At 53.6% G+C, this 25,311-nt stretch overlaps 2 protein-coding genes and 2 non-coding genes across 25 annotated transcripts in view; 3 read left to right on the top strand and 1 right to left on the bottom strand.

The window, feature by feature from the left end:
- The window catches only part of ELMO2 (engulfment and cell motility 2), a 35,831-nt gene extending 28,772 nt beyond the window's left edge, over positions 1-7,059 (top strand). For 9 of the 12 annotated variants that reach the window (XM_036322343.1, XM_036322342.1, XM_036322341.1 and 6 more), the window contains 6 exons: positions 966-1,129; positions 1,234-1,346; positions 1,525-1,632; positions 2,378-2,460; positions 4,173-4,250; positions 5,563-7,059. In XM_036322343.1, the coding sequence (XP_036178236.1) occupies positions 966-1,129; positions 1,234-1,346; positions 1,525-1,632; positions 2,378-2,460; positions 4,173-4,250; positions 5,563-5,763 (747 nt within the window). In that variant the 3' untranslated portion in view covers positions 5,764-7,059. Of the gene's footprint in view, positions 1-965; positions 1,130-1,233; positions 1,347-1,524; positions 1,633-2,377; positions 2,466-4,172; positions 4,251-5,562 lie in introns of those variants that run through there. The other 3 variants (XM_036322344.1, XR_004969980.1, XR_004969979.1) reach the window with 3 other exon arrangements.
- LOC118663943 lies at positions 3,010-3,116 on the bottom strand. Its single transcript, XR_004970224.1, has one exon. It is a non-coding gene; the product is annotated as a U6 spliceosomal RNA (small nuclear RNA).
- Positions 5,239-5,370, top strand: LOC118663898. The gene has a single exon (XR_004970197.1). It is a non-coding gene; the product is annotated as a small nucleolar RNA SNORA51 (small nucleolar RNA).
- Positions 7,060-10,420: 3,361 nt separating the features above from the next.
- SLC35C2 (solute carrier family 35 member C2) lies at positions 10,421-23,413 on the top strand. 11 transcript variants are annotated; one of them, XR_004969997.1, is made up of 10 exons: positions 10,421-10,507; positions 15,397-15,761; positions 16,339-16,489; positions 17,310-17,373; positions 18,071-18,187; positions 18,688-18,856; positions 18,931-19,014; positions 21,207-21,382; positions 22,433-22,562; positions 22,845-22,987. XR_004969997.1 is itself a non-coding variant. In XM_036322589.1 (10 exons), the coding sequence occupies exons 2-10, from the start codon at positions 15,642-15,644 to the stop codon at positions 22,973-22,975; spliced, it is 1,098 nt and encodes a 365-aa protein (XP_036178482.1). In that variant the 5' UTR covers positions 10,421-10,507; positions 15,397-15,641; the 3' UTR covers positions 22,976-23,413. The 11 variants fall into 11 exon arrangements, 10 of the variants coding, with proteins under 10 accessions (XP_036178482.1, XP_036178484.1, XP_036178480.1 ...); XM_036322589.1 differs by having other exon boundaries at positions 18,071-18,143; positions 22,845-23,413; XM_036322591.1 differs by having other exon boundaries at positions 18,939-19,014; positions 21,207-21,268; positions 22,845-23,413.
- Positions 23,414-25,311: the final 1,898 nt, after the last annotated feature.

Here is a 25,311-nt window from a genome sequence, read left to right as displayed (position 1 = left end):
CCCTTGGTGCCCTGGGCCCCTCATTTGCCCCTGGAGCCAGACTCACCCCTCCTGTCTTCCTTAGGGGCCAGGAGGATAAGCACAGTAATAGCTGTGGTTGCTGAGCACTTACTGTGTGCAGGCACTGTTGCTGTTTTGTGCACTGGAAGCATCAGGGAGAGGTTGGAGTGGATTGGCATGATATGCAAGTCATGGATACCTACTCAGAAGTCATTCCTCCATGCTTTCTGAGTACCCATCTCGGTGAAGCACACAGGGCCCTCAAAAGCTGGTACTCTAGACTTGAGTGTTTTGAAGCTGATCATCTCATTGTAAAAAGTTTGGGAAGAACTTTTAAGCATATTCAGTATAAGGAAGAAAAAGTTTGCTAGAATTTCACCACAGTGATGACCATTTTTTATGTGTTTCCCTGTAGTCCTTTTTTCCTGTAGATTTTTCCTTCATTGATGGAGAGCTGACCGGATGTGCAGTGTGATATTCTGTTTTTCCTTTAACTGTTGTTTTAGGGGAAGTAACACATTTTTTTGAACATATCACAGTGTGCCAGGCACTGTGCCTCCATATAGCATCTCATAATCCTTCAGGCAGCACGTATCAGAAGATGTGTCTTTCTCTCTCCCTTTAAACTGTAGGGGGAGAGTGCTAAGTGACTTATTCAAGGAACAGGTGAAGGGACAGAGTCAAGATCTAAATCCATTCCTCTCTGACTCCAAAAACCTATGCTTATTCCACACCGTTGACTAATTGAAATGTATGAGAAATAAGGCATTTGTCACCATCAGTCATTTGTCCTAATAACCACCCGAGGAGGTGTTCCTTAGCATGTCGGTGCTCTGTTCCCCAGCACACATCTGTAGTCCTGCTGTGCTCAAGACCCGGGCACAGGCCAAGCCTTGGTGCCCAGAGGCAGCCTGTCTGTGTGGCAGAGCAGGGGCGAGCGGGCTGCCTTCTTCCTTCCCTCTTAGGTTATGCAGGTCGTCCGAGAGCAGATCACTCGTGCTCTGCCCTCCAAACCCAACTCTTTGGATCAGTTCAAGAGCAAACTGCGCAGCCTGAGCTACTCTGAGATTCTGAGGCTGCGCCAGTCCGAAAGGATGAGCCAGGATGACTTCCAGTCCCCGCCGATTGTGTAAGTACCATCCCGTAGGGGGCAAGGTGGGGGAACCCAGCCCCACTCTGTCTTCCTTCCAAAGCTTCACTGTGACCTCCTTCCCCGGTACATGGCCACCTCAGGGAGCTGAGGGAGAAGATCCAGCCCGAGATCCTGGAGCTGATCAAGCAGCAGCGTCTGAACCGGCTCTGTGAGGGCAGCAGCTTCCGGAAGATTGGGAATCGCCGAAGGCAAGGTGACAGGGGCCTGGGGCACATGCGGTCCTACTGCCCAGAGCCACTCCACGGGGAGGGAGCCTGCCTTGGTGGGCCCTGCAGGGAGCAGGCAGGGAACACAGCATCCTCTGCCTGTGTGTGCCCAGGCCTTTCCCAGAACTGTCCTTGCTCACCTGTTTGGCTTCCCTTGTGTTCCAGAACGTTTCTGGTACTGCCGCTTGGCACTGAACCACAAGGTCCTGCACTATGGTGACTTGGACGACAACCCTCAAGGGGAGGTGACATTTGAATCCCTGCAGGAGAAAAGTAGGTTCATTTCTCTATTGCTGTGACTTGGTAGCTGGACTCGATGTCAGGAGAGTTCTAGTCCTGGCTGTTTCAAGCTGATTGTCTGGTCTTGGGCCAGATGTCTCTCTGGACCCATTTCCTCATCTGTCAGAGGTCATCTCTATTTGCCTCCCTCACAGGGCTATTTGGAGAATTCGGTGAGATCACAGAGGGGTATGGGCTTTGCAGATTGTAAAGGGTGATACAAAACAGAGTTGAAAGGTGGTGGTTAAGAGCAGACTGCTTGGATTCAAATCCTGGCTTTGCCACTAATTCTAATTAATTCTGATTAATTCTAATTAATTTCGAGTTCATTCTCCTCTCTGCCTTTTTTCTTCTGTCAGAATAATAACCATATCTCCCTCATAAGAGGATTGAATGCCTAGTCTATGTAAAGCACTCAGAACCAGTAGCAGGTGAAACTGTTAGCTGCCGCCACTGCTGTTTGCTGTGGTGTTGTTGTCACTGTCATTACTGTGACGTGAAAGTGAGGTGTCAGAGGCCCGTGCCTTGGGGAAACGATCCAAAAGCCCAGTCAGATTTGACACAGCCCTGCAGGCCATGGTTCATGGCCAGTGACCCCAGAGGGGGAACAATACAAAGCCACACACCCTGAGCTGATACAGCTCTTTGAGTCTGGGGGCTGAGGCTTCCCTTCGAGCACCCGAGCAAGGACCAACTTGCACCATGAAGCTCCCAGAAACTAATTCCCTTCATTGATCAGTTCCTGTTGCAGACATCAAGGCCATTGTCACTGGGAAAGATTGTCCCCACATGAAAGAGAAAAGCGCTCTGAAACAGAACAAGGTGAGTGCAGAGGCAGTCCTGAGTCTGAGCTGCTGTCACAGGGATTCCTGGGTACAGGCGGTGGTGGCCGTCTTTTAGGTGCATGCTCTCGCTCGCATCCTGTCTCTCTCTAATGCCTGAATGTTTTATTAAGAATAATTTTGAAGATACAGAAAAATAGGTAGCACCCCCGTATATGCATCATCCAGCCTCAACAGCCATGGCAAAGTACGTGTCTACCTTCCTCCCTTTGTTACTTTGGAGAAAACCCTGAGTGCTACATCATTCCATCTGTCAGTATGTAGAATGTGTCTCCAGATTATGAGGACTCCTTTAACATAATCACAACAGCATCATCACATCTAAAAAGAAATGAAAATTGTTATTTAATGTCAACTATTCCATTGATGTTTGAACTTCCACAATTGTTTTTTAAACAGCATAATTTCTCTGTATAAATATGCAAATGCGATACGTATAGACATACAAACACTCAGCCCCGTTTTGTTTGTTAAGTCAGCATCCAAAGAGAGGCTACCCTTTGTGATTAGTCTTTTAAGTTTGTTTTTTTAAAATGTGGAACACTTCATGAATTTGCATGTCATCCTTGCACAGGGGCCATGCTAATCTTCTCTGTATCGTTCCAGTTTTAGTATATGTGCTGCCAAAGCGAGCACCTTTTAAATTTCTTAATTCATAAGTTCCCCCTCCATCTTTTCCACCTTTATTTCTCTTTGCAGTTTATTAGTTGAAGGAACCAAGTTGCTTGTTTGGTAGTTTCCCAGAGTCTGAAATTTGCTGATTGTCTCCCCACAGTGCAGTTTAACTTGCTCCTCTGTCCCAGATCTGTACACTGAGGGAGAGCTCGAGAGGCTTGATCCAGTTCAGGTGTGACCTTTTTTTTTTTTTTTTTTAATAAGACTACTTCCTAAAGGTCTCATGTTCTATCAGAGACACATACCATGTGGCTGTCTCTCTTTTTGTGGTGTCAGTTCCCCGAATGCTCAATGCCTCGTTCCGCTAGTAAATTGAGGCTTGATAGCTAGTGATATTCTAATGCAGCCCGTCCTTTTCATTTATTAGCTGAACTACTTCTCTAAAGAGAAACTTGCTGTCACCTACTGTTGGTTTCCCAGTGGTACAGTTTATGTAAGAAAGGAGGGTAAATGCTTGATTCTTTCCTAGTGTGTACCTAGAGTTAGTTCCCTGATATCATCCAACAGTGACCAATTATGTGTATGTGTCTTGTTTTATTTTCCAGTATGATTATGAACTCAGGGTTTAAGCAAATTCTATTTTTTTCAACCCATTATAGTTATGTTGTTGATGCTCACATTTCCCTATCTTTGGTCACAATTTGTTTTCATTGTTGTGGTTTTAAACTGTTAACACCTTTCAGTTTAATTACCAAGATACATATTTGAGGTAATACACAATCATGGACTCTGACATTCTGAAGCTTCTGAGTATTGAGTAATAACTTCTCTCCAATCTTAAAAGTATCACCACATCATAGGCGTGACTTGGGTGGGGAGGGGTGAGTTCAGGTTGATCAGTCACCACTGGGCCCCATCTCCAGCCACTTGTGTGCACGTGCCCTGGGGCTGGATGGCATCACATATGAATCAGCATATTTGGTGATGGTGCCAACTCACCAGGACTTTGGCCAAGATCTTGGTGTGCAGGGCCCAGGCCAGTCGATTGCTCCACTAACGGAAACCTTTCTCCTTCAGGAGGTGTTGGAATTGGCGTTCTCCATCCTCTATGACCCCGATGAGACCTTAAACTTCATTGCACCTAATAAGTATGAGGTGAGCGGTGTGACGCTGCCTTGCACAGCCCAGCCCTCTCTGCGATTCTTCAGCCAGAGGGCAGAAACGGGCACAACGGGAACGTCCTGTCCCCCTAAAGCAGGAGGCCATAGCCTGTCATGGAGGCTGTTTGACACAGGGTCTGCCACCCAGGGTCCTTTTCCCCAGAGCCGGGCCCTCCAGGTCACTCTTCAGCAGTAGCTGTAGGTTGTCATTAGCAAGACAGGGCCAACTAGGGCTAACTTATTTGCTGGGACTAGGAAAAGTTTCCTCTTTTCAGTTTCTGTGGCCACCTACCTAGGGAACCTAACAGATGCCCCTCCGCAGGGCTCCTGGCCATATGTAGTAGATCTGGCCTGGGCTTTGAAGCCAGATGGCCCTGGTCCTGCTGACACTGGCTCGCAGTTTCAATTGCAGCCCTGGAAGATACCAGATGTTACCCGAGTCACTGCGGTTGAGACCACACGTGTCTGGGGAGCTCTGAGCCATCAGAGGAAACTGGAGGCGGGGCTTCTGGAAGAGGAGACCGTTAGGAGGGGCCTGAGCTGCCAGCAGAGCTTTATTGGGAGGAAGTGAAGAACTAGCAGGTGGGGAGGGAGACGGAGCAAAGGCACAGAGAAAGATGGAGCAGGAGGCCAGGGAGGGCTGAGAGGTCCCTGTCATTCCCTCTCATCATGAGGCCTTCCAATTCAGTTTCTCTAGTACTTAATTTTGACATTTATTGACTGGGTGGGGTTTTTGTTGTTGTTTTTGTTTACTTTTTTAAAAACAAAAGTGAGTCCCACAGTGGTTCTTTTTGTGTCCTGTTCTTTTCACCTAATTTGTATTCTCCCCTCCCCATTACTAATTTCAGGGGCAATTTCAGGTAGTTGATGCCTCAGTTCTCAGGTCTGGTTTTGCTGTGTTCTTTAATTGTATTTTTTAAAATCATATTTTATATTATCTTAGGGAGTTTAAATGTCAATCTCCCATAAAAGCCAAAAGGTCAGGCCTCCTGGTACTTACCACAGGCTGTGTTCTTACACTGACTGTACAGAAATAGGAGGCAGAGTAAACCCACCCCATATACACCTCAGCTCAGGCTCCTTGCCTGGTCTGTATTGTGAATGGGGAGACATTGAGAAAAACAACAACACAAAACCCAAAAGGTCTTTTAAGAAAGTGAGCAATTTACCTTTGCTATTATCCCAAGCCAGTTTTGCCTACACTGAGTAGTTCCAAAAGAGACCAGAGTGAATCCTAGGAAAAGGACCTTGGCAGGACCTCCTGCTGTCCATGGCCCCTGCTGATGTTCTGCAACTTGCTCCCCCAGTACTGCATCTGGATTGACGGCCTCAGTGCCCTTCTGGGGAAGGACATGTCCAGCGAGCTGACCAAGAGTGACCTGGACACCCTGCTGAGCATGGAGATGAAGCTGCGGCTCCTGGACCTGGAGAACGTCCAGATCCCGGAAGCGCCCCCACCGGTGCCCAAGGAGCCCAGCAGCTATGACTTTGTGTATCACTATGGCTGAGCCTGAGCCAGAGGCGACGGCACCCAGGAAGGCATTTGGGACCCAGGAGAAACACTCACAGTCTGGTGCCTTGTCTTTTACTTGTACAGAATCCGTAGGGACCATGGTGGCCAGTAAATGCCAACCATTCCTTCAGGCCACCTCTGACCACCCAGAGCTTCCTCTTGGTCCCCATCCACTATGAGTCATGAAGGCAGGTGCTCTGCCCTCCCTGGCTTCAGGCCATGAGGAATGAACAGCAAATGCCCTTGCTCTTCAGGCCAAGAGACTGCTTTTTGAGCTGGATTTAACAACAGCCACTCACCTTTTCTTCCTGAGCCTGCTCCCCAGTGGTCAGCTGGCTCCCATGTGGGCAAGAGCTGGCCCAGGAAAGGCTGCCTGCAGAGGACAGGGCTGGGCATGTTGAGAGCCTTGCAGAGACTGCCTTTGGGTGACCCCGTGCCTGTGTCTCAGATCTAAGTAGAGGCCTTGCCCTTGCTTTTGTCATCTTTGTGAGGGCTCACTCCGGCCTCAAACAGCGCCAACATGTGGCTGCTGCTGAGGTTCGGCACTAACATCTCGTCTCGGGATCCACCAGGTCTCTCTTGCCCACGCAGTTGTCTGGGCAGATGGAAATGTCTCCCTACAAGCTCACAATCTCCCATCCTGGCAAGTCAGAGACATGAAGGCTGAGTCCCACCCTCTTAGTCTCCAGACTCTGCAGGGAGAGCCAGGGTGAGCCTGGGCCTAGCCTGTGGTGAGGTCACTAGAGTCACCTCCCCTCCCCTCACTTACATGTTTCCCTTCCTCCGGGAGAGACCTCCCACCTAACCTGCAGTGCAGCCTCCAGGTGGCTTTCCTTTGGCCTTCCAGACCTTGGGAAGTTTGGCTTCCCTTCCTTCCCATCCCAGTGCTGTGGTTCCTGCCATTGGCCATGATTTCAGGGAGCTGGCTGGAGGCCACAGCTGTGCCAATGGCCTTTCCTGGTGCTGTCGCACTTGTAGACCACATGCACAGCCTCTCTCCTTGGACATATGTGAACACAGTGGCATTCAGTTTTGGTAGCTGGCATGGTAGGTACTACCCAATGAAGAGTGTACTATATATTTTCTTTACTATAGGCCATACTTATACAGACATGTATATATATTTATATAAGATCTACCTATCCTAGGATGGAATGTTTGAGGGATTATAAAATTGGAAGCAAAAAAAAAAAAGTAACACTTCCAGTTGTGAGCCAAGATTGTAACGTGAGAGCAGCCAGGAGCTTCCTGTCAGTAACATGTTTTCAATAAATACTCTTTCATGTACAAACTGATTCCTACTTCCTACTAACAGCTCTTTCTCTGTTACTGGCTTCCTGCCCAAGGGAACTTTCACCTTGACAAGCCTTCATTTCATTGTGTCTGGGAGACTTGAGAGAGCGCCAACCGGAGTCCTCAGCCACCTTCCAAGGGCCCCTTTCTCCTCTTCAACCACCCTGCCTCTCCCCCACACACACCTGCTGGGTAAAGATGCTCACAGATTGTCACATCAGGACAAAGTGTTTTCTGCTCGGGCCTGCTGAGTGCATCAGGGAAAGACACTGTACACCCCCATGAACACATCCTCCCTCTTCTTCCTGCCAGGGACACAGCCAGGGAACAGTTTGAGTGCTTGTACCTTACAAAGAACACACCTTCTTCACCCCGTGTGTCGCCATGCTTAGTGCCCAGCCTTCCAGGTGACGTTGTAGGCTGTTGCTCCAAGCCTCAGCCTTGGTAGTAGGGAGGCCTGAATGAGGGCCGTGGTGAAAATACTTCTGTCTTGCCTCTGAGAGAGAAGGGGGCAAGGACAAGCTCTTTCAAACTGCATAGAAAGTGCATGCAGTACAGGCCTTGAGGACTGAATAGACAGACCTTGGGAGCGATGGGTGCCATTGTAAGTGATTAAGCGCAGAACGAACTCATGCCTGTGAAATGCCAGCTGCTGGTGGTGAGGGCAGCAGTGGTTTGCATGATAAACCGCTGACACTCTGGCCTTGAACCTTCTGTTCAGAGCAGCCAGGGAACCCAGCTGAGTCACTTGTAAGGATCCATGTTTGCAGCCAGTCTTAGAGCCAAAGCCCAGGAGGGGATTGGAGTCAGAGGGGGACACAAAGCCCCAAAGTGGGCCTCAGTCTTCAACCCTACCCTGCTCCGTCCTAATGGATCTCCCTGTCTGCTCTGATGGCTCTGCCCCTTTCAGTCCATCCTGCGAGATGAGTAAGATCTACACTCCGCCGCTGGCATTTTGGGACCACTGCGTCCTGTGCCTTGGCTACTTTTCCCACCACAGTTTTGGTCCTTATCTTTCTCCTCCTCTCCTGTTTCCCGTCTCCCTTTACTCAACCTATTGAACTGGAGATCATTCTTATAAAGTTTCAGGCACACAGAAAATGGTTCACAAACGTTTATTATTTACTATCTTCCATGGACCTTCTAAATCCTAAAGCAGTGGTTCTCAACCTGTGGGTCGCGACCCCTTTGGGGGTCAAACGACCCTTTAACAGGGGTCGCCTAAGACCATCGGAAAACACATATGTAATTACATATTGTTTTTTTTTGTTTGTTTGTTTTTGTTTTTGTTTTTTTTTTTTTATTGCTTAAAGTATTACAAAGGGTATTACATATGTGTCCATTTTATCCCCCCGCCCTAGACAATCCCCTAGCCTCCCCTATCCCCCAATGTCTTATGTCCACTGGTTATGCTTCTATGCATGCATACAAGTCCTTTAGTTGATCTCTTACCCCCCTACCTCCTGCCCCGCAACCCTCCCCGGCCTTCCTGCTGCAGTTTGACAATCTGTTTGAGGCAGCTCTGCCTCTGTATCTATTATTGTTCAAAAGTTTATAATGGTCTCTATTATCCATGAATGAGTGAGATCATGTGGTATTTTTCCTTCATTGACTGGCTTATTTCACTTAGCATAATGCTCTCCAGTTCCATCCATGACGTTGCAAATGGTAAGAGTTCCTTCCTTTTTAGAGCAGCATAGTATTCCATCGTGTAGATGTACCACAGTTTTCTAATCCATTCATCTACTGATGGGCACTTAGGCTGTTTCCAGATCTTAGCTATGGTGAATTGTGCTGCTATGAACATAGGGGTGCATATATCCTTTCTGATTGGTGTTTCTGGTTTCTTGGGATATATTCCTAGAAGTGGGATCACAGGGTCAAATGGGAGTTCCATTTTCAGTTTTTTAAGGAAACTCCATACTGTCTTCCATAGTGGCTGCACCAGTCTGCATTCCCACCAGCAGTGCACAAGTGTTCCTTTTTCTCCACATCCTCTCCAGCACTTGTCGTTTGTTGATTTGTTGATGATAGCCAGTCTGACAGGTGTGAGATGGTACCTGATTGTTGTTTTGATTTGCATCTCTCGGATGATTAGTGACTTTGAGCATGTTTTCATATGTCTCTTGGCTTTCTGAATGTCCTCTTTTGAAAGGTGTCTATTTAGGTCCTTTGCCCATTTTTTGATTGGATTGTTTATCTTCCTTTTGTTAAGTTGTATGAGTTCCCTATAAATTTTGGAGATTAGGCCCTTATCGGATATGACATTGGCAAATATGTTTTCCCACACAGTGGGTTTTCTCGTTGTTTTGTTGATGGTTTCTTTTGCTGTGCAGAAGCTTTTTATTTTGATGTAGTCCCATTTGTTCATTTTCTCTTTAGTTTCAAGTGCCCTAGGAGCTGTATCAGTGAAGAAATTGCTTCGGCATATGTCTGAGATTTTGTTGCCTTTGGATTCTTCTAGAATTTTTATAGTTTCCTGTCGTACATTTAAGTCCTTTATCCATTTTGAGTTTATTTTTGTGTATGGTGTAAGTTGGTGGTCTAGTTTCATTTTCTTGCATATATCTGTCCAATTTTCCCAGCACCATTTATTGAAGAGACTATCTTGGCTCCATTGTATGTTCTTGCCTCCTTTGTCAAATATTAGTTGAGCATATTGGTTCGGGCTGATTTCTGGGCTCTCTATTCTATTCCATTGATCTATATGCCTATTCTTGTGCCAGTACCAGGCAGTTTTGAGAACAGTGGCTTTGTAATACATCTTGATATCTGGTATTGAGATCCCACCTACTTTGGTCTTTTTCAGGATTGCTTAAACGACCCTTTAACAGGGGTCGCCTAAGACCATCGGAAAACACATATGTAATTACATATTGTTTTTGTGATTAATCACTATGCTTTAATTATGTTTAATTTGTAACAATGAAATTGGGGGTCACCACAACATGAGGAACTGTATTAAAGGGTCGCGGCATTAGGAAGGTTGAGAACCACTGTAAAATGTAGTGCTCTGACGCAGCACTCCCCAGCTGGCTTGTGCAACCAGAAGAAAAAGCCCGTGAGGGTGATCTCTGCAGTTCCTTCCATGATTGCCCAGCACGGGCTTGGAACAAGGTTAACAACTGGTTCAATAGAAGTAAATACGTGACACTTTTCTGGGTGCCCCGACTCTGCAGCCAGCAGGTACGGAGGCTCCAGAGCGAGGCCCCGGTGATCACAGCACGAGGGGGTGCCGGGCGCCGGGCTGCGGAAGGAGTGGCGGGGAGGACACGCCACGCGGGGTCACGGCGGACTGGGAGAGAGAACCCAGCTCCCAGGCCCGCCCCGCCCCCGCGGCAGGCGCCCCGCCCCCCAGTGGCTTCGGCGGAAATGCTCCTGCGACCACGCAACGCCGGCCTCGCACTTCCGGCAGGAGGATCGCGGCCGGGAGCGCCCGGGCCGAGGTGAGTGGGCGCGCCGCCGGCCTCCGCGCGCTCCCGGGGGCGGGAGGGGGAGCCGGTCCGGCCGGGCTCTGCGGGGCGCGCCTGGGAGCCTGCCCCGCGCGGAGGGGACCGAGCCTCGCGCGCCCTCGCGGGCCGCCCTTCGCGCGCGCTGTCCTGGGCATTTCCCGGGCCCCGCGAAGCTGGCCTGGAGCCCGCGCGGCTCTGCCCGGGCCGAGGCTGCACCCGCTGGGGTGGGAGTGAGGGCCCGCGGAAAGCTCGTGGGCAAACCGGGAAGCGTCAGGTGGTGGGCGGTGCTGTGCGGACGCGGAGGGCCTGGAGGAGAGCTCAGCGCGCAGGGGGGTGTGGAACAGTGTTTCTGGCAGAGGGAACAGCAGGCGCAAAGGACGCAGCTGCCGTGCGTGACCCACCGCCGGGGCCAGCGTGCTGGGCGCCGAGGTGGCGGTGGGAGTGAGGTTGCAGCCGTCTTCCGAGGCCAGATGGTGGGAGGCGTTTTCGGGGACCTTCTGTGGAGTTGGGGTTCGCCCGAGGGCTGCTGAGCTGCTTTCTGTGCCCAAGCCCTCTCTCCAGGCGGCGGGCTGGGGGGGCGGGGGGGGGGCTGGGGGGGCGGAGGTGCGGGGACTGGAGACGTTGCAGTCAGCAGTGAAAGGTAATTGTGGTTAGACTCGATGGTGGAGTAGAGAAGCACAGAAGGTGGAGAAGTGTATTGGAGACGGAACTGACAGGACAGGGTTGGGGAAAGGGTAGCTTCTGCCGTGGATTTGGGGGGTTAGGCGTGAGGAATCAGCTGTGCTATGCTGGCATTTACTAGTGATGTTGGGGGCATGACTCAAGGACTCGGCTGGGGGCACCGTGAGTGTTAGGTGTCTTGAGTGGAGCCCAAGTTAGATGGACTGGCCTGGAGCCAGTAGGAAAGGGTGGGGCTCATGTAGGGAACTTAGAAATGGTTGGCATGTGGCTCAATGGGATGACATTACGCAAGATGCGAACAAGATAGAAAACAGAAGCCAGGTTCCAGCGGCAGGCTCCCGTTTGTAGAGGTTGGGTTGACCAAGAAGGAGTCCAGAGAAGCAGAGGAAACTCTGCCGAGTGTGGTGTGATATCCAAGAGGCTGTCCCGGGAGGAGGATATGGTCAGTCGTGTAAGATGCTGGTGAGACTAGAGACTTGGCCCTTGAAGGGACAAGTGACTCGGTGGGGCCGTGGGGACAGGCTGGGGACGGTTCACGGACCGGGAGGGGGTAAGCCCCTACCGCGAGCCAGCACCCCGCGCTGTACCTGATGCCACTGACTCCCCTCCCAGGAGGCTCATGATTTTATCCTCCTTTACAGTTGGGGAAACTGAGGTCCAGAAGTCAGTAACTTGGGTCATGAAATAGTAAGGAGGGGCCAGGATTGGATCCCAGGTCTTTCTCACTCCAGGCCCACACTTCTGAGCCCTCAGCTGCGCTGCCCATGTTCTAGTTGGGAACATGCTATGGTGATACACCAACTGATGTGGCGACTGCTCCGAGCTACGCTGCCCCTGAGGAAAGAAAGGCAGAATATGGGATTCCTTTCCTGGGCAAGTGAGATTTGAAAGAGCATTTGCTCCTTTAAGCCTGGTTTCCCTTATTGCAGAATAAGGGTGGGGACCTTATCGGTTACAGATTTCTGACCCCAGTGCTTGGTATACAGGAGTGCTCAATAAATGCACACTGAGTAAGTGGCTAGGTGATTTCCAAGAGCCCTACTAGCCGAGGTCTGCTGTGTTTGGGGTTAGGTGACCTTCTGGAAAGTAGTCGGAGAAGGAGTGCTGTTAACTTTGGGACAGTGCTCCCTGTGAGCCTGGGCAGTCATGGGGACTTCCTAGCGGTGGGGGACTTGCACCAGCTCTTTGAAGGAAGCAGGGCGGGTGGAGGGTGTTCGTGTTGGAGCAGGAACTGCAGCAAAGGCAGGAGGTAGGAGAAGTTGATTCACAGAAGGGTACAGACTGCCCTAGCTCGGAAGCCGTGGGTAGGACCACGGGGAGGGAGTGCTAGAAGATAGATGTCTTGGTGCCAGCTGCCCTGTGGTCACCTGTGTGGTGTAAGCAGTGCTTCTCATCAGGGAGCAGTTTTGCCCCCAGGAGACGCTCAGCAGTGTCCGGAGACTTTCCTGTTTGTCATTACTTGGGATGAGGGGCCGGGATGCCACAGGCATCTAGTGGTTAGAGATCGAATGCTGCTAAATGCCCTACAGTGCACAGGACAGGCCTTCTCTAATTGTCATTAATGCCAAGTGGAGAAACCCTGGTCTAGAGGAAGGAGTGTGAGCCTTGAGATCTGTTGGACCCCACTGCCTAGCTGTGTTAGCAGAATTTTCACTGTGGGAGGTGCAGGGAGAAGAAGAGAGAGAATCAGACAGGAAACTAATGTATCGGGTGGGGGAGAAAGGGAATGGTGGCTGGCTGGTAGTGGTGGAGGTCAGGAAATGTGACCATATTTGGGATATTTTTTAAGACAGGTCTGACAGTACCTGTTGATTGAATGTGGGCTGAGGGAAAGAGGAATCAAGGATGAGAACAAGGTTTCCGGCCTGAGCAGTTAGCAGCTAGTGACTGGTGGTGCCACCTCAGGGTGGGAAGAGGAGCAGGTTTTGACGGAGGGTGGAGAACTCCTGGAGAACAGAAGTCCATTCTGGACAGGCTGGGTGTGAGGCGCCTGGTGTTAGACATCCAAGCGAAGAGGACAAGGAGGCAGTTGGGTATCCTGCGTTAGCCGGGGAGGTGAGAGGGGGCGATGCGCATTGGGCCATGCCGGCTTACAGAGGCATTTCAAGGAATGGGCCCGCGTTAGGCAAAATAGCACAGTGGCTCTCAACCTCGTGGATGCTACGCCCTCTTTTTAATGACAAATATTTTGGTGATAACTACCCTCCCCCCCTTATTATCTTAAAATGAAACTTATGGTTCAAAAAACTACAACACAATTTTTTAAATTGGCAATGCCCTACCCATAATGTAAAAGAAATAAAAGGAAAGTAGTTGGTAATAAAATGTTTCAATATGTGAGTTCCTGAGCACAAGCTACTAGAAGCTACAATGACGCAGCCCCTGCCAGCACCACTCCTGTGGAACCTGCAGGTGGTGATGGCCACAGGGCAGCCTGCCACAGCCCGTGGGCAGCTCCAAGCCGGTGCCTGCGTGGCTGCAGGTGGCTTTTCCAGACTGGGAGCTGTGGTACCCTTTTATCAAAAACAGTTCAGCCTCCCCTCAGTGTACATAGTACCTAAAACTTAGGAGAACCTTGGAAAAACTGCTCTGTTGCCTGGAAAACAGAGTTGGGTTCTTTATAAGCAGATCTTTAACCTACAGGAATCTCAGAGCCATGCAGGCTGCAGAACAGTTCTCAGTTATGTGCACTGCCCCCTTCAGAGCCCCACTCACTAAAAGGTAGGAGTGTCCCTGCTGAACAGCACCATGGGTTCCCAGAGTCCTATGGGACATGTCCTATGGGACATGAGCCTGTGCCAGCTCCCAGTGTGCCTTGGGGGAGGGGAAATGACACCTCAGGTTCCAGAGTACAGAAACAATGTTGATACTCCCTGCTGAGAGGACTGGTAGGGGAAGTTGGGGTGCCTCTGATCAGACGGTTCTAGGAAGGCTTCAAGGCAGTGGCATTTCTGTCGGGTGTGGGGTGGGAACGTATCAAAGGAGAAGACAGGAGGAAGGACACAGATGAAGCAGCCGGTGGGATAATGCTGGACTCGGGGGGGGGGAGGGGCGGGTCTGCCTGGTCTCCCCAGGGCCTGGCATGCTCTGGGCACTCACTGGGGTTGGCTGGGTGATAGGCAGCAGGGAGTGGTTTAGTTGGGTCAGACCCTGTGGCAGGCTCCATGTCTGTGACACTGGCTGTTCGAGTCTACGGCAAGGTCGGTGTTGGTTTCCTGGTCCATTTTACTGATTATTATTATTATTATTATTATTAGAGAGAGAGGAAGGGAGAGGGAGAAACATCAGTGAGAGAGAACATCGATTGGCTGCCTCTTGCACGCCCCTCACCAGGGATCGAGCCTGTAACCCAGGCATGTGCCCTGACCGGTGGCCTCTTGGTACATGAGTCAGTGCTCAACCACTGAGCCACACCGACTGGGCTCTTGGTCCATTTTAACACCTTAATGACCAGATTGGTCCCCTGAAACCACAGGCCCACTCTCTTGCAATGAGTCATCACCGTATGGAGAACTTACAGTGTGCCAGGTGGGGCTGTAAGGCCAGCATGGACCTGGCGGGCCCTGTCTTCATGGAGCTATCCGCCTCCCAGGGACACAGATCATCATGCCCTGCACAGGTCCGATGGAGGAATCATGGGGGACCTATGAAAGCAGCCTGTGTGTCAGGGGCACCCATCACATTGGGGGGGGGGGGGGGGCGTTCCTGAGGAAGCAACATTTGAGCTGAAGATGAGTAGATCCACTGAGAAAGTATGGAGGGAGGACAGAGCGCCGGCTTCTCCAGGCGCAGGACGGAGCCTGGTTGCTCAGGGAGCTGAAGGTGGCTGGCCGGTGGGACTGGGGCACGAGGGCCGCAGCTGAGCTGAGGCCGGCAGGGGCCCGATCCGGCCTTTTTAGCCTAAAGAAGGGTTTTGATCTTTATCTTAAGAGCACTGGAAGCTGCAGAAGGGATTTAAGCAGTGGTCTGACATGATCAGATTTATGTTTTAAAAAGGTCACTTTGGTAGTAATTCATGGAGAACAGCTTGAGATGACAAGAGAGTGGATATGATCGGGAGCTCGGCTGCCAGCGCCCCTGCTGGGGGTGGGCTCCCTCCTGCTCCTGTCTGCCCCGTCTCCCTGCAGGACAGGCCTGGGTGGGTGGGGTCAGATGGCCCTCACTCTGCCCAAGCCACCAGCACTGCCTTTTCATCCTTCTAGCCTCAGACCTGGACCGTGAGCCCTGCACCCGGTGACCATGGAGAGGATGGGCTCGGCCCACCAGCCCCTTAGGTGAGGACTCCGCCCAGGCTCCGATAACCATCCTGATCATGGAGTGAAGAGAACTCCTAACCAGGCCACGTTCTTGCTGAAAGTCGTGGCGCAGGTCCAGCGGCTCTTCCTGCCCGTCTTCAGGAGAGGTGCCTGCCCCCGCCGACCCCAGCTGGGAGCAGCTGCTTCCACAGATGGGGAGGTGGGCCCTCGACGTGGCCTTTGTGTGGAGGGCAATGTTGACCCTGGGGCTGGTCCTTCTCTACTACTGCTTCTCCATCGGCATCACCTTCTACAACAAATGGCTGACAAAGGTGACTGGGAGGCCTGCACCGAGGGGCCGGGAGGGAGGTGGCGGGGCCACAGTGCCCCTAATACTTAACAGGAAGGCACGGGCTTTAGCCAGTCACGTTAGTGATGGGGCAGAACCCCACAGCCAGCACTGCCATGCCAAGGATTCTCCCAAATATTTGCATCGAGGGGAAATTAGGGGGCCACGGGGATGAGCTGGGGAGACTTGGGGAGCTTATGCAACAGCTGTGGACCAACAGGTAGAAAAGCAGTTCAATACTCTAATAGCTGGCACACCCACGCTGCTGTTCCTTGGGTGTGGGTCATGGGGAGGGGCTGGAGCAGGTAGCTAACAGGCTGTTGAAGGTGGAGACAACACTGAGCTACAGTTGAGCCCCATTTGTCCACCTGCTGCCTGTGTGACCTCCAAACTGGGACTAAGTCTCTGATGCCAAGTGATTGTACTGTGGGTGAAAACCCCTGCAGAGCCCTCAGCACGCACCGAATTAGGGCCCCTGCCACCACGGGGGGGGGGGAGCCTGGTGAGGGCTGCTGTCTAACTGCGCCTCGCCGGCCGGCTGTGCTTTGGGCCCTGTACAGAGCTTCCACTTCCCCCTCTTCATGACCATGCTGCACCTGGCCGTGATCTTCCTGTTCTCCGCCCTGTCCAGGGCTCTGGTCCAGTGCTCCAGCCACAGGACCCGCGTGGTGCTGAGCTGGACCGACTACCTCAGAAGAGTAGCTCCGACAGGTGTGTTCCTGTGGGGAGGGCCCGGCCATAGGCCTAGAACGAAAGGATGTCTTCCTGGCCTAAAGCTCAGGCCCCTCTTTCCCTGACCCACCCATGTTTCCTCACTCCTCTCTGCCTGCCCTCCCCGCCCCCACATCTGCCCCATATGTACTCCATCTTCCCGCTTCCCCCACGCACACCACACAGAAGCCCCAGTGCAGCAGTAGCCTTGTAGTTCCCTTGACCTTGAACATGCACACTGAGCTGTGTTTCCAGGCCCGGAGGGAGTGGTGAGCAGAGCGTGTAGTCCCTGCCCTTGGTGCTAGGCAGGGAGGGCTCCCCAGAGCAAGGGCTGAGTGGGCTGAGACCTGGAGGGCGAGTGGGACCGGGCGGTCCGGGGCGGGGAGGGTTTAGTGCATGTGGGAGTCTGCAAGGGAACTGAAAGTGTCTTGGGGCGCTGAGGACTCAACGTTGGTGCGAGGAAGTGAGAGGGTGGAAGGGGTCAGATCCTGGAGGGCCCGGTCCTCCTCCGTGACCACTCTGAGTGACCACTCTGAAGCGTTTGCAGGATCAGATTGTATCTGTCAGCAGCGGGGTATGCAAAAAATCAAGCAAGTGGGAAGGACACAGGCCCCAGCCAGTCAGAATGCACTATAGTCTGAATGCTGGAGCAGACCCCCCCCACTTTGTTGAGTTAACCTTTTAGTTGCTGGGTAGAAAGGAAGGCCTAGAGGCCCCAGAGAAAGTGAGGGGACTCATGGGAGTGTTCTAATCACTGGTGCCCCCAAGCCACCTGCCCTTTCTCCCCGGCGTGTCCGGTGGGCGCCCTGTGTCTCCACAGCGCTGGCTACGGCACTTGACGTGGGCTTGTCCAACTGGAGCTTCCTCTACATCACCGTCTCACTGTGAGTACCGCCACCTCCCTCAGGCGCACGTTCTCTCTGTCCGTCCAGCTGGCTGTCTGCACCCCTGACCGACAAGCCAGCCACGGCACCACTCTCTGGGACCAGCCGTCCTCTCTGAGCTCCTCCCAGCAGCTTTCCAGAAACTCACCAGCCTCTTCCTTACGCTGGGCACAGTCGATGCTGGGCCTGCTGCCGGGCGGCCTGGGGAAGCCAGGGGCTCAAGCAGAACGGGCGGCCGTGGCCCGGGAGGAAGGCATGCCCGCGTGCAGTGCACGCAGCTGCAGAGGGGAGGCCGGCAGTGACTTCTTACCTCCGGGGTTGTGCCTCAGAGCACAGTCCCTGCCTCCTCTTTCTCTCCTCTCATCCTTTCTTCCTCGTCCTGGGCTCCGCTGAGAGCAGGTGATAATAGGCCTCGGTGAGCTCAGTGTCAGACCTGCAGCCTTTCCTCCCTGCTGATAATTACAGGCCTCGGAGATTCCTTCGATTAAAGGTCACAAATCGGCCAGATGACTCGGGCCACCTTCCTTTGGTCTTTTGAACCCAGATTGTCCTGCTGCCCTGAGCAGAGCCCGTGGCCCTCAGGGAGGTCAGGAAGCTCCCCCCTTTCCAGCCCACTGGCTGTACTGTGGGGTCCGTTCTGGATGGCGGGTCTGAGCCCCGGGTTCCAGCCGTGCACGGTGGTCATTTTCGCTTCCAGGTACACAATGACCAAATCCTCAGCCGTCCTCTTCATCTTGATCTTCTCTCTGATCTTCAAGCTGGAGGAGCTGGTGAGGCCCCAGCATCCCCTGAGTCCCTCCTACCCCCTCAGGTGGTAAGCATGAGAAGGGGTCTGAGCAGCGGCTTGTCACTGTGACAGAAGAGAGGAGCCCAGCCCAGGGGCAGAAGCTCCCGACAGAAGCTGAGGAAGGACTGAGCACTGGGCACTACCAAGAAGTTTAGAAAGCGGTGTGGCGAGGGGGGGTGGGGGGGTGGGGGTGGTAAAGGCCAAGGGAGGAAGGGTTCCAGTAGGAGGGGCCAGGTCAGGTCAAGCTGGGCCGAGGGGCCTGCTGTGCGAGGCAGCACCTTGGTTTCATATTGGGGAGGGGCCTAGGACAGCATAGGGAAGCACCTCAGTATGTGGGCAGGTAGGGGTGTTGGGGACGTCCAGCTGGATGCAGCCCTGCACACCTCCATGGGGAGGAGCTGGCCAGGGCCTCCCAGGGTGGTGGGTGGGGAGAGAAGGGCCAGCCAAAATGGCTGCCGACCCCCAAACTCCAGGTTGGATGAGCTGGAGACTCCCCAGTTAGCTGCCACCTGCTCCCCTCCTCATAGCGGGCGGCGCTGGTCCTGGTGGTCCTCCTCATCGCCGGGGGCCTCTTCATGTTCACCTACAAGTCCACGCAGTTCAACATGGAGGGCTTTGCCTTGGTGCTGGGGGCCTCGTTCATCGGTGGCATTCGCTGGACCCTCACGCAGATTCTCCTGCAGAAGGCGGATCTTGGTGAGAGCAGGCCCAGCACCAGGGGGTGGAGGCCGGTGGCCAGGCTGACGGCTCACCATGTCCCCGTTCTGTAGGGCTCCAGAACCCCATCGACACCATGTTCCACCTGCAGCCACTCATGTTTCTCGGGCTCTTCCCCCTCTTTGCCATATTTGAAGGTAGGTTGGGCCGTCCACCTCGGGGCACTTCAGTACAGCAGCCCCCCAACCCCCCTCTCTGAGCCCAGCTGCAGAGGACACAGAGATCAAGTGCGGCCTCCCCTGGCAGTGCCTGGTTTGTGTGTCTGAACAGACACTTAAACCAAATGGCTAGAATCCAGCATGATAAACGTTACACAGAAAATGTATGAAACATAGTAGACGATAATGACAGTGCACGTGTCCAGCCCCGGAGGTAGGCCAGGGCTGTTCTAACCGTTTTACATATATCACCTCTTTTAATACTCCCCAAAACCCCATGGGGCAGTACTATTAATATCCTCATCTTGCAGGTGAAAGAAACTGAGGCAGAGAGAAGTAGAGATAACCTTGCTTCGGGTCCCATGACTCCTAAACGAGCCTGAACTTGGATCCAGGAGCTGGCTCCAGAGCCCCTCCTCTTAACCATTCCGCTGTGTTCTGCCTCTTAGGAGGAGAGGTTCATGCGTTGTCTCAGGGTGGTAGGGTGGAAAGGCTTCCCAGACAGTGTATCTGGGAGGATGAATGGGACTTGGACAGGCTGATGGGGGGGAGGGGGGAGCATCCCAGGAAGTGGAAACAGGTTCAGAGGAATGGGGTGTGAGCTGGATTGCAGGAATGTTTATTGGGGGGCCAGCGGGTACAGGGAGTCTGGGCAGGTGAGCAGTTCCCTCCACTGTCATCTCCCAGAGAGAAGAGCGGGCAGCGTTGTCTAGCCTGGGAGGTGTACCACATCCTCCTTCCTCTGATGTTTTGGGATTAGGCTTTGTCCCCTGTCTGTGTATCCTTCCTCCCAGAGTCCCTTCTGTCCTCAGGGTCATTACAGAAAATCCTGTCCCGCATCCATTTAAGTTGCAAGCAGTGAGGCGTCTCGAACCTCTGAGAAAATTATTTGTGGCCCCGTTGTCCAGGAAACTTCTGTTCTGCAGCCTCATTTTCTCTCTTTTTACAATCTCTCCCCATTCCTTCATTGTGTCCCCGGTAAAAACGCCACATTCTCCCTCCCTCCCCGGGTGTTTACACTGCTCCCCATCTCTGCAAACCCTCCCCCGAAAGTCCCTGAAAGCCCCTGGCCGTAGTCACTTAGCAAAGCTGCATGGATTTAGCTCCTTTAATCTTTTCTGGTAAATTAATCCCCCAAGCGCCTTCATTACTTATGTTGCTTTCCCCGAGTCCCTTCCATTCGCCCATGCCTTTGCCGTACTGCTGAGCCCAGCACCAGGCAAGATGTCCTACATTGGAGGCTGTTTGCCTGGGGTTGGGGGGGTGGGGTGGGGTGGGGGGCTGTCACTGTGTTTCTATGGTGCTTCCCTCCAAAGATCTCAGGGTCCTTAGCCAGCCTCCTGCCCCCCCCCCCCCCGCCCCAGGTGTGTCCTTTGTGCCTAGACTGGGCTCACCTCACATCCTGTTAATACTCCCAGGGGCCTTTCCTGAAGGGAGGGACCCAAGGAATCATCCTCCCAGATGGACAGTGTTGGAGGGTCAAGAACCCTCTGAGACTAAGCAAGTTCACTGCCTGGATGCCTGTGTGGGTGTCTGGAGCGGGGGGCCGTGGCTTTTGTTGAGTATTTATATGCAGTGTGTGTTTTTTTGAGAACTGTTCATCAGATTATACCATCTGTTTGAGAAACATTGGTCTAGTCCCAACCGGTTCATTCTATTAGTGGGGAAACTGCTCCCAAAAGGGGGCGTGTCTCGGCCAATTCCCACTGCTATGTGGTAGTCAGGCCTGGATGAAAATGAGTTTTGCCCCTGTTTATAGGTGGCCCCCCTGAAATTGAGCACAGAGGACTCCCCCGCAGCCCTCCCCACCATTGCCCAGGGGCTGAAAGTCCTCACGTGATGCCTGCCCACCTCTCTTGGGCCCATTGGTTATCACAGCTGCCAAGGCCATAGGAAGTCCACCCTCACCATTCGGACCGCAGATGGGAGGGAAACACCATGGGGAAGAGCCGGGTGCTCCTGTGGGTTGTCTGTGTGGTGCCGTCCCCGTACTTAGCGCAGGGGCTCCGAAGCCCTCCTACCACTCCCTGGGCTCTGGCAGCCGTCCATCCTTGTTGTCTTAGGAAGTGTGCCCCGCGCCAGGGGCAGTTCTCACCCGGCTGCGGGAGGGTGAGGCCGCCCGGCAGGCACACCCAGGACATGGTCGCCCCTGTCTCCCCCGTTGCTTTCAGGTCTCCATTTGTCCACATCTGAGAAAATCTTCCGTTTCCAGGACACAGGGCTGCTCCTGCGGGTACTTGGGAGCCTCTTCCTTGGCGGGATTCTTGCCTTTGGTTTGGGTTTCTCCGAGTTCCTCCTGGTTTCCAGAACCTCCAGCCTTACTCTCTCCATTGCCGGCATTTTTAAGGTACAGACTCAGGTGACCCCCGTCCTGTCTCAGAGAGGAGCCCCTGAGGGTGCTTCTCACCAGCAGTTCCTGCACCCCAGGGCCTATAAGGAAGAGAGGGAAGTACCTCATTAGGGCGCTCAGTGCCATGCTCTCATCTGTACTCCCCCACCCCCTCACTGCAGCCCTGTGAGGTGGGGATGGTCATGAGACATGAGCTGCTCCTACCCAGGAAAACAGCTAATGGCTGAGCTGGGGTGCAGAGCCAGGTCCGCCTCCACTGGGCTTGGGACGCATTTACATTTACTAGGAATGCCAACTCGTCCTGTGGCAGCGGCAGGGAGCCATGGATTGAGAAACCCCCATTCAGACTCATCAGTAACAAGTTCTGTGATTGATTGGTGATGTCTGCCATGGGCACAGCCAGGGACAGTTAAGTCATTAGTGCCCTGTGCTTGCCTGGCCTGCCTTTACCTCTCCCTGGCAGCGTTCTTGCCTCTCCTCTTGTCACTTCCCTCTTCCCTCCACCACACGCTGTGGGGGAGTTTGCTCTTTGATCCTGGAGCAGTGCTGCCTAAAAGCAGAAACCTAGGGGCTCCCCAAGGGTCTTCTGGTTGCCAACCAAATGATGAGGCGGAAGCCATGGTTCTCAGAATGAGTCATTTCACAGTGCCATTTGCAGCCATTGTGTGTGAAGAACCCCGGGACCAGTGCATGTCCCACAAAGCCCTGTATGACGCTGCATTCTCCCCCGGCAGCTGAGGGCTCCCCGCCTGTACCTTCCGGAAGGGCTCTCCTGTATTCCTGTGGACACAGCTGCATTTGGTTGGTCTCCTTTTATCCTGCAGTTCTGTGAAAGCATCTCCTTTGTTTCATCTCAGTAACACAAAGGAGGAAAGCATTGCAGCAGGCCCCATGCAAGCTTCTCTGTGCCCTGCAGGCCAGCCGCCCTGGCCTGGGAGTTAGGGCGAGTCTGGCTCTCTCCTGTGGTTGTGCTTAGTGCCTGGCCCTCTTTACAAAGGGCCAACTCATCCCGCCGATCACTTCCCCTTCCTGCTTCTCTGCCCGCAGGAAGTCTGCACTTTGCTGTTGGCAGCTCATCTGCTGGGCGACCAGATCAGCCTCCTGAACTGGCTGGGCTTCGCCCTCTGCCTCTCGGGAATATCCCTGCATGTCGCCCTCAAAGCCTTGCACTCCAGAGGTAACCTGAGCCCCTTTCCTACGCCTGCATTCAGGACATCCTCCCCATGACTCAGCCCCTCTGATTTCCTCTCAACCCAGCCCTTCCGGGAAGAGGCAAGTGGCCCTCAGCTTCCCCAAGTAGTTCCAGTCTGCACGATTCAGTTGCCTCTGCAGGGGCTGCTGCTCTCCTCAGCATGCTGGAGTCATCTCTGAGGAACTGGGGAGGGGCCCCAGGTGACAGCACACACATCAGGGCACAAGACGCTGATTGGGGCTGTAACTGGTGTCTCTTCATCCCCAGGTGATGGCGACCCTAAACCTTCAAAGGGGCTGGGCTCCAACCCCGACCTGGAGCTGCTGCTCCGGAGCAGCCAGCCAGAGGAAGGGGATAATGAGGCGGCGGAGGAGGAGGACTTTGTGGCCCAGGGGTAGCAGCGACCAGCCTGGGGAGCAGCTTTGAAGCAGGCCGCTCCCAGTCTTCATGCTGATGGAGCTCAGGGACCAGGTGGTTTCTCACAGCAGCTGGGAGCAGCGGGCCAGCAGTGTCCACGCTGGGCCTCGGGTAGCACGGGACCCATGGTGGGGCCGAGTCGGAGAGTTGGCCAGAGGGGTGAGCACCAGGCCAGAACAGGCCTCACGCTGTGCTGGAGTTGCAGCGGAGGAACGGAGGGCTGTTCTCAACTGCTTGCCAGGCTCTGGCTGCCAAGATCATGATTTCAGAGGCATCACAGGTGTCTAAGGGGCCTGGGCCTGGACTGCAGAGCAGTTGGGAAGGGGAGATGGAGAGCTGGGGGCTTATCACCTGGACAGCTCTTTGCTCTGAGAGCAGATCTATTTATAGTTTGGAAATAAAGGGTTTACAGTCCACTAGTCACTTCATGTTGCCTGGAGGTGTGGGGGCAGGGAGGGGCAGTCGGCCTGGCCTCTCCTTCCTCTGCCTGGGGCCTCGCAGGTGACTGGCCAGACTCCAGCCTTCCCATCACGTGTACCCCTGCTTGAGCCCAGGACCCTCTCGGGAGCCCAGGCACACCTGCAGGCAGGAAAGTGAATATGCGCTGAGCACCATATTCTGGGGACCTTAAAGCTGTCACTTACCACCCATGACCTGAACCAAGTTCCTTCACCTCTCTGTGAAATGGGGGTAATAATTGTCTCAGAGTTGTTCTGAAGATTGGAAACAGTTTAGATATTATATTAGTGTTTATTTTGAAAATCCTTTCAACAACCATGGATCCAAGACCCTAAATGAGTGGCCGACCTACGGTTCACAGCACCAGTGTTTGTCCATGAAAACGTGGACGGGGAGATGGGCCTCCAGGCCTTCCCATCACCTGCCCTGGACGAGTCACACAGACTGCTGTCTTTATCAAGTGGGGAGGGAGGAGACAAGCACCCAGCTCTGCTGTGCTCTGGTTCTGAGGCCTGGCCTGCTCCTGGGAGCCGGTTCTCCTGGATTGGGAGGGACTGCTGGCCACGGGGTCACATCCTCCCAAGCACAAGTGCTTGTGGGCCTTCACAGCAGGTGGCGCCATCGCACCACAAGGTGACGCCAGCACCGGGAGAACTTCCACCACCACCCAAGGCCAGGCAGGAGGGTATGGGGGTCTGCGCGGGGCGGCCTGTTGGGAACTGTTCTGATAGATTGGAGCCATGAAAGCCCCTTTTAAGCCTAGGAGAACGTTAGTGTTTGAGGAATGGGACCGGCAAACTTTGGAAAGGGCCACATAGTAAATATTTCCCATTTGGGGACCATCTGGTCTCTTGCAGCCTCTCAAGTCTGCCAATGTAGCAGGACAGCCGCCACGGACAGATCCAGAAACAAACGGGCAGGCTGTGTTCCAATGGAACCTTATTTACAGGAATAGGACTCGGCGTGCTGGCTGCAGTTTGCCAACTCCTGCTGAAGAAGAAACCTTAAGAATTGTTGAGCCGCACCCACTCCCAGTCCACGGAGGCAGGGGGTAGATGCCGTGACCAGTCTGAGGTCCTCAGAGCCTCCCGGCTTGAGTTGAGCTTCACTGCAGACTTCTCCCGTTCGTGGAGGTGTGACGCGAAGGTGCCTTATCTGGTTCCTGCACCTCTGCTCCCCTGGATTGTGCAAGCTCAGGCCAGGATTAAAGGAAGCTCATGTTCCACGAGAGATGATGTGGGACGAGCTAGCAAAACGGAGGGGCCAGGACCCCTCCCTCCTGCCTCTGCTTGGGAGGCTGGTTGGGATGCAGGATGCTTGGGCTGCAGAGAGCCTGCCAGAATCCCCTGGCTTAGGTGGGTGAGAGCTTCCTGCCTGCCCCTCCCCACACCGTCCCCCTCTTCCCACACAGGGAGCAAAAGCTGCTGTCTGGTACAGTAATTACAGGGTGCAGAGCAGGGGCCGGTGCTGTGCCGCCTGCATGTTAGGTTCAATGACAGCCCCTCACTTAGCAGCAATTACCAGCTGATCCTAGAGGAGGACTCCCTCCTCTTGCCCCTCCCCCCTTCCTGCCAGCCCTATTGCCTGGCCTTCCAGGCCAGACCCTATTCACCTTCAGCTTGGAGCCCTAGAAGCACCCATGCTGTCTGCAGCCATTGCATCTCAGGGTTGCATCGTTGCCATGGTAACTCGGTGCTTGCACAGGTTTCGGGAAGCTCAGGCTGTGACTTGTCTCCAAGGCTGTGCTGTCTGTCCCCAGGAAGCCTACAGCTCCAGGGCTTCTGCAGAGGAGGGAGGAGGGAATGTGGGCTGACCTGCAGGTTCGAGTTTTAAGTGCTTACATGCCCACCGTCTCTCC

Source organism: Myotis myotis, unplaced genomic scaffold, assembly GCF_014108235.1.
Source record: "Myotis myotis isolate mMyoMyo1 unplaced genomic scaffold, mMyoMyo1.p scaffold_m19_p_9, whole genome shotgun sequence".
Classification (NCBI taxonomy): Eukaryota; Metazoa; Chordata; class Mammalia; order Chiroptera; family Vespertilionidae; genus Myotis; species Myotis myotis.
Note: the sequence above shows the minus strand (reverse complement) of the source record. Positions and strands in the feature narration are given on the sequence as shown.

Bases quoted from the DNA above. Each gene is read 5' to 3' on its own strand.
- SLC35C2 (XM_036322587.1), top strand. From the start codon at position 15,642: ATGGGGAGGTGGGCCCTCGACGTGGCCTTTGTGTGGAGGGCAATGTTG. The intron at 15,762-16,338 runs GTGACTGGGAGG...GGCCCTGTACAG, and splicing joins ACAACAAATGGCTGACAAAG to AGCTTCCACTTCCCCCTCTT. The intron at 22,563-22,844 runs GTAACCTGAGCC...CTTCATCCCCAG, and splicing joins CAAAGCCTTGCACTCCAGAG to GTGATGGCGACCCTAAACCT.